The 16,919-nt window shown below is 42.2% G+C and overlaps 1 protein-coding gene across 1 annotated transcript; it reads right to left on the bottom strand.

Moving 5' to 3' along the window:
• Positions 1 to 1,132: 1,132 nt before the first annotated feature.
• LOC142876926 (voltage-dependent calcium channel gamma-6 subunit-like) lies at positions 1,133 to 9,392 on the bottom strand. Its single transcript, XM_076011199.1, has 6 exons — positions 8,918 to 9,392; positions 5,557 to 5,667; positions 5,050 to 5,158; positions 3,650 to 3,724; positions 1,959 to 2,096; positions 1,133 to 1,813 (listed from the first exon to the last, which is right to left on the bottom strand). Exons 1-6 carry the CDS (start codon positions 9,125 to 9,127, stop codon positions 1,593 to 1,595), a joined length of 864 nt encoding a protein of 287 aa, XP_075867314.1. The 5' UTR covers positions 9,128 to 9,392; the 3' UTR covers positions 1,133 to 1,592.
• Between the last annotated feature and the right edge of the window lie 7,527 nt (positions 9,393 to 16,919).

Below are 16,919 nucleotides of genomic sequence, written 5' to 3'. Positions count from 1 at the left end.
GATGGACACTTTGTCATATTTATTTTCTCCTGTGTTTACTTCATGTTCTCTCCTATCTCCAACCATCACGAGTCCCAGCAACTTACAGACCACAGGTCCGTGAATGTTCTTTTGATCAACCTCATTGCGGGTAATTTCATTCCTGTCAAGCTTAGCGGTAGGACTGCGGTGAGACAAATGAGACCTGAGAGAGGCGTATTTTAAATATTCATGTCATGTTTAATAATAAAATAGTCTCATTCATACTCAATTGCTTCAGTTAAAAATAATAAAAGGTACAGTTTATCTTCCATTTCAGCGTTGAAAAGCACTTTAGGTGGTTGATGTAACACAATCAGCAATCAGTCTATGTTGATTATATCTATCGGCCAGTCAAACTGTGTATAAATCACAAATAAGATGAAAACAAATTCTGCATGATCATATGAACAAAAGATTTTATACATTTAAAATGTGAAAAAAATCTTTGTATTAAAACACATCTATCTATGTAACATAATGTAATATAAACTATTAATTCAGTCTTTTTTTTTTCACTCTTATCTCCCCTGTGTCTTACTGCTTATCCACATGGCACTATTGAAATACACATACAGAGATGCCACTTAAACAATGACACAACTAACACATAGAGACATAAACAAGGCAAATGGTGATTCTCACAGCTGAAACAATGCTGTGTGCAATAAGGTTGTCAAAATGTATTCTGTTTCGCTGTGCATTCACTTGGATTTGATTTGTTGACCATTGATTTTATACCTAGTCTTTGCCTGAGCAAAAAGATCGCTGTGAGCTCATTAAAGCAACATGCAACATAATTCTTTAGCTGACGCTGTGGTAAACAACAGCAGTGATGAGAACCTATTATACAAAAAAAGAATCAGATGTTCTATATGGTGCAATATGTACATGTGAAATAAAATCAATGTCAAAATATTCCAAAGAAGTAAAAAGGCAACAATATGCAAAGCTAAAACCAACAGTTATTTATAGTTATTGAACTCCATTAACCTTTTCGGTTTGGACGTGAGTTGATGAACTTAATTAATTAGTGTTTTTCTGAAATAGCAAAAGAACATCCAGAACCATTTCCGAGAGAAGCCCAGCATTAAGACACTGAAATTCATCAAGGATTGTTTCATCATTTATTTGATCCAGTTTTAAACGTAGTTTGGTGGCAACTCAAAAGTACTAAAGCTATAAAATGTATTATTAATGAGATTAGTTATTTTAAATTAAATCAGCATTTTCTCGAAACCCTGCAGGATTATTAGTAAGACAATAGCAGTGTGTTTCCCACAAACATCTGGCTCTGAAACTTGCCTTCACTGACGACGCACGATTAACATCTCGATGTCTTTATAAGTTAGAAACAACGACAACAGCGTATTGTTACAAGACGTCAAGTACACATTTTAAATGTCATATTTAAAATGACAACAACGTGTAAGCAGACCAAAATAATCGCCCCTTACTCTTGTACAAGTACTGCTGCGTTTCTTCAGACGCCAATCTCATCGTCAAGATGTCTTGGGGAAACGTCCCCACCTCCCAGTACTCTCCCTCTATAGTGCAACGCTACCTCCGAGCCACTAGCTGCTGCTGTCCTTCCGCGGGAGACACTTCTGCCAGGGGCTGTAGGGCAGCGCTAGCAGCAAAAAGAGGATCCCTCCAACAATGAGGACAGCCCCCGCACAGCCGATGCATGACACCGACCAGGAGAGCTCATGGTGCAGGGGAACTGTGTGGTCACTGGCCAGCAAGGCCAGGACAGACTGATGGAAGACCAACAGACAGAGGAGCACCAAGACCCCTGGTAAAAAAAAAACAAAGTCAGTAAATAGTGTGTGTGTCTTTATTCATTTTTTGTATTGAATATTATTGAACTAAAAGTAAAGTGTTGACATCAAGAAAATCTCCACACTGCTGAGAGCTTGCTATGTTTTGGATGGACTCACCCGAGAGAATGAAGCAGACCGCTGCCGGCTTTAGGAAGAAGAGAATCTCTTTGCTGAGAGACATTGTGATGCATATCGCCCCCATCACCATCAAGAACAGGCTGAAGAGCGCCAACATAGCTGCTGCCACATTCAGATCTGCACAGAGGAAGAGGACGGCGCTGTTAACATGAACTCTGCAAATCTGTTTCCAGACCCAACCACAGCACAGTGGGGTTGCAGATATTTACAGGACGGACAAATTTGATTGAACTCTGTGGAAGATAAACTTCCATTGGATCAGTCAAACGTCTTTGAGAAATATATTAGGTTTATGCGTGCAACTACTTCGTTTTGGAGACCACAGCTATAACGCTATCACACATTTCCTTCAACTGATACATCCAAATCAAAATCGCTTCATTTTAGGTGGAATGCAAACAGACATGGACAAAACTGTTTCCACACACATTTGAACAGGTACAACTAGTGGTTGGAGCAAAGAATCTTCATACGGTGAAAAAGCAGCACGACTGCCATAGTCCAAAACTACTCCAAAAAATAGTTTGGGGTGGAGTTGGAAGTTACTGGCACTATCGTTCCAAATCAAGTCCCAAATCCAGTGTTGAAACCTATGGATTGGTTTCACGGTTGGCAACATCTTGAGTTTCAAGCTTGTTTTGAAACCAGATGATTCTATATTTGGATGTGTGGGAGGTACTGCAGGTCAGACATGATTGGAGTGGAAGTACCAAAAATCCACCCGCTTCGTAAGCCGACTACACTAAGCTACTATCTAGCCACACCCAAAACATTATGGCAATTCTGACTAGAAATTAGTCCAAATTGGACTAAGTGGACTTTAGGGCCTATTTAATGAATTTGAGATACACCACTGCGTACTGACAGAACAGAACTAGCCTTTGTACGAACAAGGTGTTTGCCCCATCACCTCCACTTGTTAAAAAGGAAACATATACCTGCCAGTGATGACTTTAAGATACAATTATTGTTTTTAGAAAATGTCACCATTTTTGTTCCTCTCGAAACTTCAGGAAAGTATTTGAAGGCAAATTTCAAAATAGTGTTTGGTTCATATCAGAGTGAGCGTTTGTGTGGCCTCATGTTTCATCCCAGATCCACAGGTATGATAAAAAAAAAAAATTAGACTTATGCTAAGATGTATCATGTCAGTTTAAGGAATCCTGGGACAATATTACCAAGTGATGACTGTATTTATTTTATCACCACGCAGAAGAACATCGCTCAGCAATGTGCCACCAGTGAACAATGAGATTTTAATGTGCGTCTGCATCTCTCCATTCGGTGCGAGGCATGGCGCGATCTTAACACATTATGGAGCTGCCAGTGGAATGAGAGGTTAGGCGGCAGCTCAGAGACACTTGAATGCAGTGTAGGCGGAATAGATTTCAAACACTTGCACGGCAGACAATGGCCAGGCTGAAAGGGTGCAGCGAGGAGGTGAAGAGAGACAGCGAGGAAGGGATGGATGACATAAAAGGCAGAACGTCAGGGGGATGGCAGAGGAAGGAGTGAGAAGCACAGACAGAAGGATAGATAGCGGCGGAGTTACAGAGAGAATGCAAGCAGAGAGGCAAGAGATGGAGAAGGAAAAGGGATAAAGAAAGGAGGGAGTGGGCGAATGAGGTGGGACAGCAGTTGAGAGAGGCCAGAAGAGGTGCGTGACTCACTCTTTTGTGTAGTCTTCTGAAACATCACTGCGTTTTCCCCCGTGGTGAAGAACTTGAAGTAGGTGCAGTTTGATTCTGGGGGAGGCAAAGGATGGAAGCAGATGTACAGTTGCTGTAAAGGATCGCTGGAGTGTTTTCCCCCGTGTCAGAGTCTTTTTCAAGGAATCGTTCGTAGCCTTGAACGCCGGAGGCATAGCCCAATTACATGCCCTGTGGGTATTCGGCTGATGCACTCCAGTAATTAGATTCTGCCCATCAAATAGGATGCGGCACCTTCAGCTTGTCCCGGCATACATTTGTGCACACAGGCAAGCGGTAGACACACACAAACGCACACAAATCTCTTAATTAGTGAGATCAAAGCTGGGGTCTCGACAGAAGACTGAGGGAAGACGTGTCAGTGGTCTGTCTCGAGATGACCACGTTAATATTGTGGCTTAGGCGAAAACATCTCGTGCGGCCTTCACTTTTGCAGTGCAGCTGGACGCTCAGACATCGTCACAAAAGCAGCATGGAGTCATATCTGACATCTGACATGCTGTCTCAATCTTCAGCGTTTTTCTTTCAAACACCGATGTCCACTGACACAAAGAACTTCCAACTTCTTTTCCTCCGTGAGAACAGTTAATGAAGTGTCACCACATGCTGGTGTGGAGGAGGAGAGTGAACTATTTATTTTTGAAAATTGACAGATAATGTTGTGTATTAGGTTAAAAGTCAGAATATGATTTCTTGATAAAAGATTACTATTACATCATGTGGACTTTTCCCCAAGTAGGATACATTTTATGGTTGTCTGTCGGGAGGTCATAAAATGAGGTTTGAATCATGTGGGGTTTGTTTTGTGCAGCTCATTTTAGTGCGTGCAACATTTGCCCACATGCTGCATGTGCACTGTTCCGTCCAGCTCAGAGATGACAACCTTGGCAACACATACAGAACACAAGAGTGCAAGATTGACAAAAATTACAAGAACCAGAAGGATTTTTCGATTTCTTATTTTCTTATTTCTAATAATAAATAATTTCCATTAGTTTGTGTGTTTCTGATGTAGCCAAACCTTTTGAAACACAAAATAAAAAAGAACATTGTAAGGGTGTCCAGAAACGTTTCTTTTTTATAGCAGACACATTTGCCTCACTGGAACCTGTGCAGCATTGAGTCAGGCGGTTAGTCAGTTTGCCTTGCTGGCCATCTAACTGTGCTCTGAGCATGCATCATAAGTTTAGTGGGGTAGCCAGGTGGATCAGTCATTCATGCAAGCTTACTGCCCTGAGTCCAACAAACATCCTGGCACTCCTCTCCATCACACACACACACACTCACACATACACCTCAGTCAGCTATCACAAGGGTCAGACAGTCACCCACAGAAGCAGTCAAGTCATTCTTTGAATCACCTCCAGGTAGTTCAGCAGGTCCGCAGACCTCTCTCTCTGGGTCGATATCAGCCACCCACAAGGTCTTGCTGCATCCCTTCCACAGGCCGTAGTGAGTTGTCAGACAGGTCTGCAAAACAAAGCGATCTACATGTAGCACACAGCCGTGCTTACTCTTTGTTTATTTCAGTTGCACTACGAGAAGCATCCCCTGATTGGTTTGGAATACCTGAGAGGTATGTCTGCGAAGGTTCTCGGTCATCCAGGTCATCTTAAAATAGAAGGGTTAAATTGGGGCACCTGGACTTGTCCTTGCGATCTTGAAGGCGTGGCCAAAAATCACACGTCTTGAAGACGTCTTCAAGATCAAAAGGCTTCTTCAACTAAAGAAGCCTTTCGGGTGAGAGGCGATACATCTTCAAGAACGCAAAGAACAAGTCCAGTTGCCCCAACTTCACCCTTCCACTTCAATATCCAAGACTTTCTAAATGTTCGTCAGTGACCGTGAAGCTAACAATAGTCTAATACCTGGTTGTTGTAAAAGCCTTTGGGAGGGGCCAGTTCCACCCAGAACTCTGTGCCCACTCCAAGGACCGTCAGGACAACACCCACAATGGCCACAAAGAAGGCCAACTTGATCTGTGGAGGTGGGGAAAAAAACCTCAGTTCAGCAACAGAGTCCAGGTGACATTTCTTTGTATTTTTGACAATGAAGCCCGATCTCACTCCCATGAGTGGTCAAACAAAGTGCCATACGCTTTGAATGGCGCTGTCCTCTTGCAACAGTTTTGTGTGCCAATTATTTATCTGCTGTTTGTAAGTGAAAATATTTTTTTAACAAAAGGTTATAAATAAATAAATAATAAACTGTTGCTACACTACACAGTTTTACCCATTCCAATACAAGTTCTTAAAATCCTCTTTTTAATCCTTTATCATTTTTTGTTATGTCTTCAATGTATATGCACTTTATAGATGATGCAGCTGCAACTTCGTTATGCAACATGTATGATGGTAATAAATGAAAATTCAATTCAATTCAAGTTACATTAATATTGTGTTCTGAGTTACAAAACACACTCACATTGTCCCAGTGCTCTTACCTCTCTCTCACACACACACACATGCGCTCAAAACCCAAAAGTTCATGTTTCCAATCCCTCCCACATACGCACGCTCTCACACAAGTCCTCAGTACAGGCTATATAAGAGCAAATAAAAAGCCATATTGAACAATTTTTTTGCAAGCATTCCCGTACCTATCCATAGTGAAAGGATGTTTCTGAAATGACTCATGCGAAAAAAAAAAAAAAAAATCAGGTCAGTCGTATAAGCTAAAATGACGTATTTTTACATAGCATTGCACGGCATGGCCCTGCGGCCAGTTTAGGTAAATGTATTCTTTACAAAAACACTAAAGTGTTGTAAATTACTGGGTGGCCACTTGTGTAAGTGGATGTAATGTGTTAAAATGGAACCATGTGACTGTAGTGCTGGAAATAGTGCACTCAGCTGCTTATATTGCAGGATGACAGACTAGTGTTTATATTCTGGTTGCATACAGACAACATATAGCAGTATAAAAATAGACCCATCTCCCTGCTAATCACCATTACTTTCCAGTGTATAGCAATGCACAGTCATAAAGCAGTGAACTATAATGATTACTGTTTAGAGGGGACCGATAATATTTATTTATGAATCTGCATCATCATCTTTCTAGCCAATCGGGTTTCAACAAGAATGCAAGTATCTGAACTAGTAACCAACAAGTACTTTACTTAAACTTTGAAAACTGCAGATAGATGCGAAACTGCTCTAAAACATCTGCAGCATCAAAAACAAACATTCCACGTTATCCAGCAGATATTGATTGATCGCCATGGTTACAGAAAGTGAGAGTAGTATGGAGTGATGATAATATCATTAATGACATTACTGTATGACATTCAAGCAAATTAATGCTTCAGTTCTGCACTTCATCATCATCATCATCATCATCATTGTCATTATCATCATTGGCGATCCCTCAAAGTCGAGTGGATGGTCCTTGTTAGGGGTCCTCAGGTTGCTGTAGAGGCCAATTCTGGAATCATACACTTGCAGTGTGAACATTGAAATGAAGAGCCAGAGGTGGGCTGTAGACGAGCCTGTTTGGTGGTTGTTCTCTCTTTTCTCTCCTGCCGTTTGACTCTGGCAGCCCGACAGAGGTTGTCTTCATGGACAATGGCACTTCATACAGATTGTTTCTCCATGCGGCCTCATTCTGAGCACAATCTTCCCAGGTAGAGCTGTTGATGCCAAATCGTCGGCGGCTAATCTGCGCTTAACTGGGAGTAGGAGACCTGCATTGGTAGAGGTAAGTCAGGCATTCGGACAACATGACCTATCCAGCTCAGCTGTTGTTTCATGATGATGGTGGCAATGCTTTTGATGTTGGCTTCTTCTAGCACGCTTAATTTAGTGCGCTTGTCCTCCCAGGTGATGCGAAAGATTTTGCACAGTCATCCCTACTGATGCGGGTCCAGGTCTCTTGTGTGTCTGCTGTCGGTGGTCCATGTCGCTGCACCATACAAGAGAGTGGGTAGGACAACTGTTTTGTCAACAAGCAGTTTGGTCTGAGTCTACAGGTGGGAGTTTTCAAATACTCTTCTACAGAGCTTTGCAAAAGCCCCAATGGCACAGCGGATCCGATCGTAAACCTCAAACCTTGTATGCCCTGATGAAGACATCAAGTATGCAAATAAGAGCTACTTCTGTGTTGGCGAAGAAGGCAATGTCATCTGCATATTGCAGCTCCACGATGGATATTTGAGAAATCTTGGACTTGGCCTTGAAACGATTTATAAAAGAAAAATAAATAAACAATGATTGCAAAAATAATTGCCCCCAGGCTATTTTCAATTTCCTTGTTTTACACAAGTTTCCTCCTTAAAAGGTTTGTTTCACTGCCATTGCTGAGGGCTGTGGCTGACATGTTGTTGTGCAGGAATCTTAGAATCTTGATGCATTTTTTCCAGACATCCGCACTTGGACAGGATTTCCCAGCGGTTCTGGCGATTCATGGGGTCAAAGGCTTTCGTCAGATCGATGAAGGTCATATAAAGTGGTTGTTTTTTCTTTTTGCACTTGTCTTGTTGTTATCTTATCTTCTAGTTCTGTCATCACTTAACCTCCCGCAGTCACCTTTCCAAAAACTTTTTTTTGCCCTGTCTCTGTTTTAAAAGAAAATACCATGATTAGGTTTTGATGCAAATCTTTGACAGAGAACATAAAAGACTCCCACAGGTAATTATGTAGAGGAAATTTGAATTTCCAGTAAAGTCTTTTTGCGTTCCACTCATTGAGTCGCTTCATTTTATGTCTGTTGGAGTTCAGTAAATAGTTGTTGGTCCTTGAAACTTAGTTTTATTGCACTGAGCTATATAAAGATGTGTAAAGCTGAGAGCTGATATCCATCAACAATAAGCAGCGAGTGCATAAAATACACCAATGGGACAGAACAAGCATTGTCAGTTGTTATATTTTTTTAAACATCACACCAGAGAAAACAGCAACTCTCCAAAAAGCAGATGTGTAGGTGAGCAGGCTTTCTGATGGTAGTAACATCTGTTCAAGGGAGCTCTTACAGAAACTTTTCTAAGAATGTAGTTTGACTAAAGCAAGTGGATCGTGTACAGTAAAAGCATTCCTTCTGAGTGTGAAACCAGTAATGGTACAATATCTCTACGGAGAAATAGCAGCATTTGGTTTAGAAAAACTGAAGCTTTAACTTCTCTTGTGTGGAGTGTTTTGTACGTAATTGTCGAATCGCTGTTGACTGTGTGCCACTGTGGGATTGAAAACTTATATCACCACACGGTCTAAGCAAACATTCACATGATATTACCTTCCCTTCCTGGGCCTCACTCATGGTGTTCCCTGTCGACGTCTGCCTGCGCCGCTTGTTCCCCCCAAACGTGGCCCGTCCACTCATCAGGTTGGCAAGTCCCGCCGGACCCTGGGATGGTCCGCCCGGAGGTCCCGCTGCCATCGTTCCCGCAGCCGCAGGATTGACCATGTGGCCCTCTTCATCGGTCACAAAAAAGGTTGACCACATGTTGTGAGAAGAACAGAAGAAAAATACTAAAACCACCCAGACGGGTTCAGCTTGAGATCCTGAAGACGATCCTACAAGAGAAATGCTTTGAAAAGGAGAAAGAAAATGGAAGCCAAAGGTGTCCTCAGATTTTTAAAGCTTGGCCAAACTTCAGTGTGAAAAAGCAGGGGTCAGCCTTCTCCCAGGAACAAGTCCAAGGAAAAATGGTGGCATTGACAACAAATGGAAAATGGATGAACAAATCATTCTTCGAAAAAAAAAAAGATGAAGAAATGGAGCAAAAAAAAGGGGTCCAGGGCCGATGAACTGGTGCCTCCTGGAGATGAGAGAGTGGAGGGGTAAAAAGAGAAAAGTGACCAATGGTTTTACTAGAAGCACTACTAATTTGTCCTCATTCAATTCCTAAAGTCTCAACAAGTGGAGCTTGAAATCAGTGAGAGAAATCATAGAGCCAGGATCCGCTCGGTCTAGACCTTCTAGACCTTCTAGACCTGCACATTGTGTAAGTGGCCTGAAATAACTTTGTTATGATATACCATCCATCCATCCATCCTTCTGCTAGCGTAGCAGAGGTCGTGGAGGGGCTGGACTCTGTCCCAGCTGTCTTGTGGCAAAGGTGGGGTTACAACTTGGACAAGTCACCACACAGGGCCACATAGAGATGACCATCCACACTCACACTGACACCTACTGACAAATTGAGAATTGCCAGACACAAATTTTAGGCCCTGGGATGGAATTAAAGGAAATATTGTTAAATAACTATGAATATGTTCTATAAGAGGAATGTCTATTTTGAAAAATATGAAATATAAAACGTGTTGTGTTCCAAACTTTTGACTGTCATGAACTATAATGAACAAGTTTTTTTTTTTTTTTTTTTTTAAAACTTATTAAAATACTTGAACAATTGTGTTCGCATCAGAATGCTGTCCACAGAAATAAAAATGAAAATTATTTTTTCTGAACTTTTCTCACTAAACTAAAATTTAAAAAATATTTTTTCATTGCACATATTTTTGTTGTTTAATTTTTGACACTTTGTGACACTGTCACACTTTGGAAGATGGCCTTGACGAAACAGCTCATCTGCCAGTCAGCCTTACATAAGACGATATAGGATGAACAAGCTTGTTACAAAGCGCTTAGCATTGCAAAATTCCTTCCAATTATCTATTTTAAGCCGTTAATGCAACGCAAACCACTCGACGTATTGAAATCATAATCCATTATTTATTCAGAGAGGCTTAGAGGTGCTTCTGTGACACAAACACGCTCATCATATTTAAGCCATGACCAGCTATCAGTTCCAAGACGATCTGTGACGAGCCCGTCACGTGGACAGACCACCAATCAAGCCGCTCTTTACGATCTTTCTGTCTGTCTGGTGAATGAAGCAGCTGTCCCACCCAGTCCCAGCATAATGGGGGGTGGCAACAGATGAGCCGGGCAACACCCCCCCCCCCCCCCTCACTTGTGTTAACTGTGTAAGTTCAGAGCTGTTTTGCTGCTCAAAGTAAAGCAATATCGAGCAAAGGAAACAAAAAAGCAAAATTAACTCCACATAATGAGAACATTCTGCCTATTTTGCCATTTTGCCGTCACAAAAACAGCACAAATAATGTTAGAAAGAAGGTGAGGAGGTAATTGCTGCAGGCAAGAAAGTGCTAGGGTGGATAATAGGCCGAAAAAGATATAAGATTAAATATTTATTGTTAAAATAAATACTTTCGCTCAACAGATTTGCAATGGCACAAACCTGCAACCAATCAGAGTAACAAGCTTGTGATGTAAGAAAACTAAAAATGTCAACAGACAGTAAGCAAGTGTGTGTGTGCTTGTGTGTGTGTTCACACAAAAATGTGAACATTGAGCTCAGCAGGAAGCACAACAAATAGAATCTTCTCCTTCAAAAGTGTTTTTGTTGTCCTTGATTCTATTTTAGATTACTAAGTTTGCTAAATACAGCCCTTTTAACCAGTTCAGTAGATCACTACTTATTTGTAGTAGCAATTTTGGTGGTTTGTAGTATTTGTACTATACACAGTGTGCTCCATATCAGAGAAAGCCAGGCCACGATCTGAGGCTATTATAATATTAAGAGACGTCTACATTTGAGTTTAAATATGTAAATAAATAAGTATTTTTATAGAATAGAATTGTATTTTTTTGTAATTTAATATTTAATAAAAAAAACTTTCTTTTTTTTTTGCAACATGAACCAAAATGTTTGAGAAGGTTAAAAAGTTATATATTAAAAATCATTCAACAATATTTGTGGATTTCTTTTTTCTTTTGCCTGTTATATTGAAGTAGTAAACTCATTACTATGTGAGTAGCTCCTGTTTGCAATCCAATACAACAACAAGCATTTTCCATTAGATCCATTTCAGCTCGTTTGTGCACTTGAAAACCAGATATGTATTCACTCTGTGCAGCGTTTGGAGAGGTTCAGGTTCAGTGTTCATGAAGGACCGAAGCAGAATCTTTGACAATTCAACCAATAAGCAACAAGTCCTCTTTGTTGTCCTTACTCTTAAAAACTCAACGCTGCTCTCCTTATACGGCATCCAGCCAGACTCACTGGAGAAGCAGCGCTGCAGCGCATCGGAGAAACTCACAACCGGCAACAAGAGCCCTGAAGCAACTTCGCTCTCCTAAAATATCTTTCACTCTGTCTTCAAAAAGAACACAACGTCGACATTCGCGTTTCACCGAAGATCATAAACACTCTTGAGGAACAACACGTTGAGTTTAACCCCAACACCCGCGCACCTGTCATCCTATGGAAAAAAACAAAACCAAGGTCATGCAGCACGAGTTCAGCACGTTAGTTCTCAGCCTTTAATCACGTACGGTCCGCATGCATCGTTAACGCTCGGCGCCGTCGACCACGATAATGGCAAATTGCTGACCTGTTTTTGTGTGTTTGTGTGTGCGGCGGCTCTTCTCGGTGTGTGTGAGGAGACGTGGGAGGACGGACGGGGGGAGAGAGAGAAGGAGAGTGAGAGAGAGAGAGAGAGAGAGAGAGAGAGAGACAGAGAGAGAAGGTTGAATGTGTAAGGCAAAGGGGGAGGGGTGGAGGTCAGAGCAAGAGCTGGTGTTACATTGGAGAGAGGATGGCGGCCTGGAGAGAGAGAGAAAATGTCTGTGTGTGTGCGTGTGTGTGTGTGCGTGCGTTTGTGAGTGTGTGCATGAGTGTGCCTCTGTATAACTGGTCCTGACTCCCCTCACTCGCAATTTGTGTGTGTGTGTGTGTGTGTGTGTGTGTGTGTGTGTGTGTGTGTGCGCGCGCGTGCACGCTGCTGTGAGTGAATCTGTTTGTTTTGTGCTAACGTGAACAGTTGCCGCTGAACGAGTCCCTGGGCTTTAACATGTATTTGTGTTGATGTGCGTCGCCCCCCCCACGCCCCCCAATCCCTCTCCCGTCCTCACCCCCGCACCCTTTCCCCTCTGTCATCCGAAGCTCGCGCACGCACACACACACACACACACACACACACAACCCTCCACTGTGTGCGTACATGTGTGCCGCGCCTTCCGTCCACTCTATTTTTGCCCCCCACCTGTTAATGACATTAAAGCCGACCCGGGGGAAAGGGCTCGCAGGCGGGGGGCTGGTGTCAGCCCCGGCCTGGCTGTGACGCTTGTGTCTGCGAGCCACTGCTGCGCCCCAGCTGATTGAAAAGTGAATGGGAGGTTCAACACCTTCTAAAAGGGTTGGCTCACATGGTCGGATGTCACAGCCACGGGCAGCCAACATAGAAAAAGCCTTTCTCAGACACACACACACACACACACACACACACGGGCACGGGCGTGCATGCACACACACACACACACATTCCTCGCTAACACATTGCATAGGAGGCACGGTTTGCAAGAAAAGCCTCATTCTAAGCCGCACTGTAGTTGACCGTCACGTCTCCCAGTGATCTAACACACAGCGAACTACACAAGCTGGCCACACTAGCAGTCAAAAGTTTGGACTCACCCTATGAATTGAATGTCTTTTTCTTTCATTCTCATGACTATTGACATTGCAGTTTCTCACTGAAGGCATCAAAACTATGTATGAACATACTTTGAAATATGTAGGAAACAATAAAAGTGTAAAATAACTCAAACACGTTTTATATTGAAATTCTTCAAAATAGCCACATTTCTACGATTGCCACGATTCTAATTTCCTCAAATCTTTTTCTATTTTGACCATTTTGGACTGCGGTTTACATGCATTTCTTGACGAGCTGAAGCTCTGCGACTGGCAATGAGAATGGAGGAGGGGGAACCATTTTGAAATGTGTCCCAAGGCAGAGGGGTCATCTCGTGAAGCGTAAATGCCTGGGATGGATAACTAGTCTCATGCGACAGTTGATGAAATGCTGTGCGTGTTGCTGTGAAGGAAGGTGTGTCCTAAAGAGCGACTGCAAGGCAGGAACTTTATTTATCAGATCAGACTTTCACACTGTTATATAGTTCAGTTGTCTTCACATTGGCAAATTAGCCTATATTGACTTTCGATTAACTTAACATGACGTCGCAAGATTGTGGTCGTCTAGGCCAATGTCCCTGACATCCTACTTTCATCCTGTTGCCTATTCATGTGGGGAGATCGTACCACATCAGCTGAACCTCTAAATTAAAAGAAGCATCAGCTTCACTCAAAGCCCCTGACAGATATCTGATCTCCTCAGCAATGTATCTAATCGTCTTGTGGAACAGTTGCTCTCAGCCAGTGGGCCCCAGTGGGCAGCAGAGCACTATTTAGGAGACCATAGCAGCAGTTGTGGCTCCTGCATATAGGTCAGATCTATGTCCATGCATTCATTCATTTTTATTAACGTTTATCCTGTCCTCGGGGTCAAAGGAACCTCGAACATAACCCAGCTGTCTCAGTACATAATGGACACGGAGCTAGTACTCATCAGGACCACATAGAAACACCAACAAACACTCACACTTACTCATACAAACAGTTGAGAGTTGCCAAGCAGCCTCAAGTGCATGTCTTTGGACATGTGGGAGGAATGTGAGAGTACCCATACAGAACCTACACAGAAACAGGTAAGCATCTCCATACAGACAGATTAAAAGATTGAAATCAAAACCATCCATCCATCTTCTATACCCGCTTCCTCCTGCACTCAGGGTTGCTGGGGTCTGTTGGAGTCAATCCCAACTGTCATAGTGCGAAGGCAGGGGACAACATGGACAAGTCCCCAGTTCATCACAGGCCCACATTGAAAGCGAAACAACAATTCACACTGACACACACACCTCCGGACAATTTAGGGTTCCCAATTTGCCTCACATGCATGTTTTCTGACTGTGGGAGAATTGTGGGAGAACCCATGTAGAACCTATCCCGAAGCAGGGAGAACTAAAATACAGACAGATTGAAAGACTAAAATCAAATCCCAATTTATAAAACTCATTTAAGCAACAGATGCCTTGCAGTTGTATGTGAAGAAGCCAGATGCTTCCTCATATTGGTTACCAGCATGGTCACCTCTGTGGGATGGACTTCCATTCTTCAAACAGTGGTTGTGTTGGTCACTCTGCTATAAATGGCACGTCCAAGCTGATCCCACCAGCGGTCAGTGGGGTTGAGGCCAGGGTGTCGGGCAGGTCAATCCATTGCCTCCCTTTGCGTATTCTGGTGGAAGTCTGTGACTAATGCGCTCTGTGTTGCTATCTTGGAGGATAACATCCAGTCGCACACTGTGCCACTGAGATCACAAGTGGTTGCAGAATCTCATCTCAATATGTCTCTGCGTTAAGAATGATCACAAGCCTCATTTTTCCAGCGAGGGAGATGCCGCCCCACACCATCACACTGCCTCCACCAAATATGCCCCTATACAATCAACGCAGCGTTCTCCGTATCTTCTCGGCACCTTGACCCTGCGATCCAGCTGTCGTCGGCAGAATCTGGACTCATTCGTCATTTGGAATGCATACAAGTAACAAGTACACGGTGGCCTCACAAACAACCAGGATAATTTTGAGATGTTACAATGACATTTTGTCAAAATGGACCAGTCTGCTGCAACAATTCTGGGGGGTATCTTTGATTTCACCCCATTACATTGGCAGCCTTGTTATTGATATACTGTATCACATACCCATTATTTCGATCTGATGTGTTTTAGAAGTGTTTCTCTAATTTCTTTTGAGTAGCGTATATTGTTGCAACTGCACTGATGATCATGACTTTTTTTTGGAAAGATTTGCACTCTATCTATTGAAAAAAATCTGTCTATCTAAACAAATGTGTAAAATGTTTATACACTACGGACCAATACAACCTCCAGTGCAGGTATGAAACCCAACCAGAAGAGGGCCCCAGTGAACAGGAAGGCATGGGAAGAGGTGTGAAGGCTGCGAGACAAAGCTGCTCTGATCCTCCAACATGCAGGGCGTCGAGACGTTTAACCCTGAACTTCAGTGTGCAGGTTGGATGCGATTAGAACAACACAAAGGGGCAACAGGATTCATTAGGTTGTTTGCGAGGAATAACGCACGTGCCTGACATTATAGTTTGATAGATCAAGTTGCAAGTTCCATATTGTCAAGCTTTCTGCCACCTGCATGCACTGAAAACTCTGGTTAAAATTCTGCTCAACTCGGAGACTTTGCGTTAAATATCTTGTCAGTGCAGTTGTTGCTTTCACGAAACATTTGGCCTCTTCTGTTTGCAAAATTATGACAATTACCTGGTGTTGACCCATTTTCTATGTTGATAACATTTTCTATTACAAATTTATTCCGAAGTTTCTTGGAGGAAAATAATTCCACCTACTGCAGATACAAACAAGGCCCCTGGTCACCATCGACTGAAACAAAAAGTGTCTGGCAGTCTAATTTGTCCCAAGAGAGCAACAGTAATGGCTTGTTCACAGCCAAAATATCCACTGTATCCACTGTAGTGCGAGCTAGTGTCGCCTGCATGATGAATGTGCACTTGTGCTTGTGTAAGATGAGCAAATTTGCGATGCACATCCACATGAATTTTCTGTGTAACTTAGTTTATTCGTCTGCTGTTTCCCCACCATCATCTCTCCTTGTTAGGCCTATTGTATGAAAGACAATTATAGACAATTACCCATCTGCGTCAGCCTTGACAAGGGGGGTCACGGTGTATTAATCCTATTCTAAAGTGTCCCAGTTTCTTGCAAAGGTCCTTAAATAAATGCATCAAAAACAAATTCAAGCATACTGTGTGGTCTATCGACAGATTGAACATGATGTGTTCGATTGAAACACACAGTGAAGCTTAAGTACGCTAAAGTGACAATAAGCGTTAATACTATAGGAGAATGATTTTTGTGTTTTGCATTTGTTGATATGGCATAATGCTTACTAAATTTAAGATACCTTTATCATTTGTATTTCAAAGCACCTATAAAGACACCTCATCTTTTTTCATTGGGCTCTTACCAGGGCTGCTATCTGGAATCAGTGCAGAGGATTTAAAAAAAATGTATGATGTGGTGGTGAGAAACATAAGTGCTTTATTCAAGTCCTCTGTGTAATAGTGCAAAATAGTGGTATAATTTTAGTCAAAGAAAATGATTTCTAGGCAAAAATATTCCAAGTTTTTGTAAAGCAGGAACACACAGTCTGTAACAGCAACAACTTTATAGGTCTATTGACTATAATTATATATATTTATATAATTTCATTACAATTTCATCATGCACCTATGTTTGATGACTATAGGCATTCAGTATTCAGTATAATAAAAGTATTTTTCTGTTTTTATAGTTTCTTTCATTATTATTTGCAT

Source organism: Nelusetta ayraudi, unplaced genomic scaffold (assembly GCF_046127955.1).
Source record: "Nelusetta ayraudi isolate G7.1 ecotype Tasmania unplaced genomic scaffold, CSIRO-AGI_Nayr_v1 ptg000135l, whole genome shotgun sequence".
Taxonomy (NCBI): Eukaryota; Metazoa; Chordata; class Actinopteri; order Tetraodontiformes; family Monacanthidae; genus Nelusetta; species Nelusetta ayraudi.
Note: the sequence above shows the minus strand (reverse complement) of the source record. Positions and strands in the feature narration are given on the sequence as shown.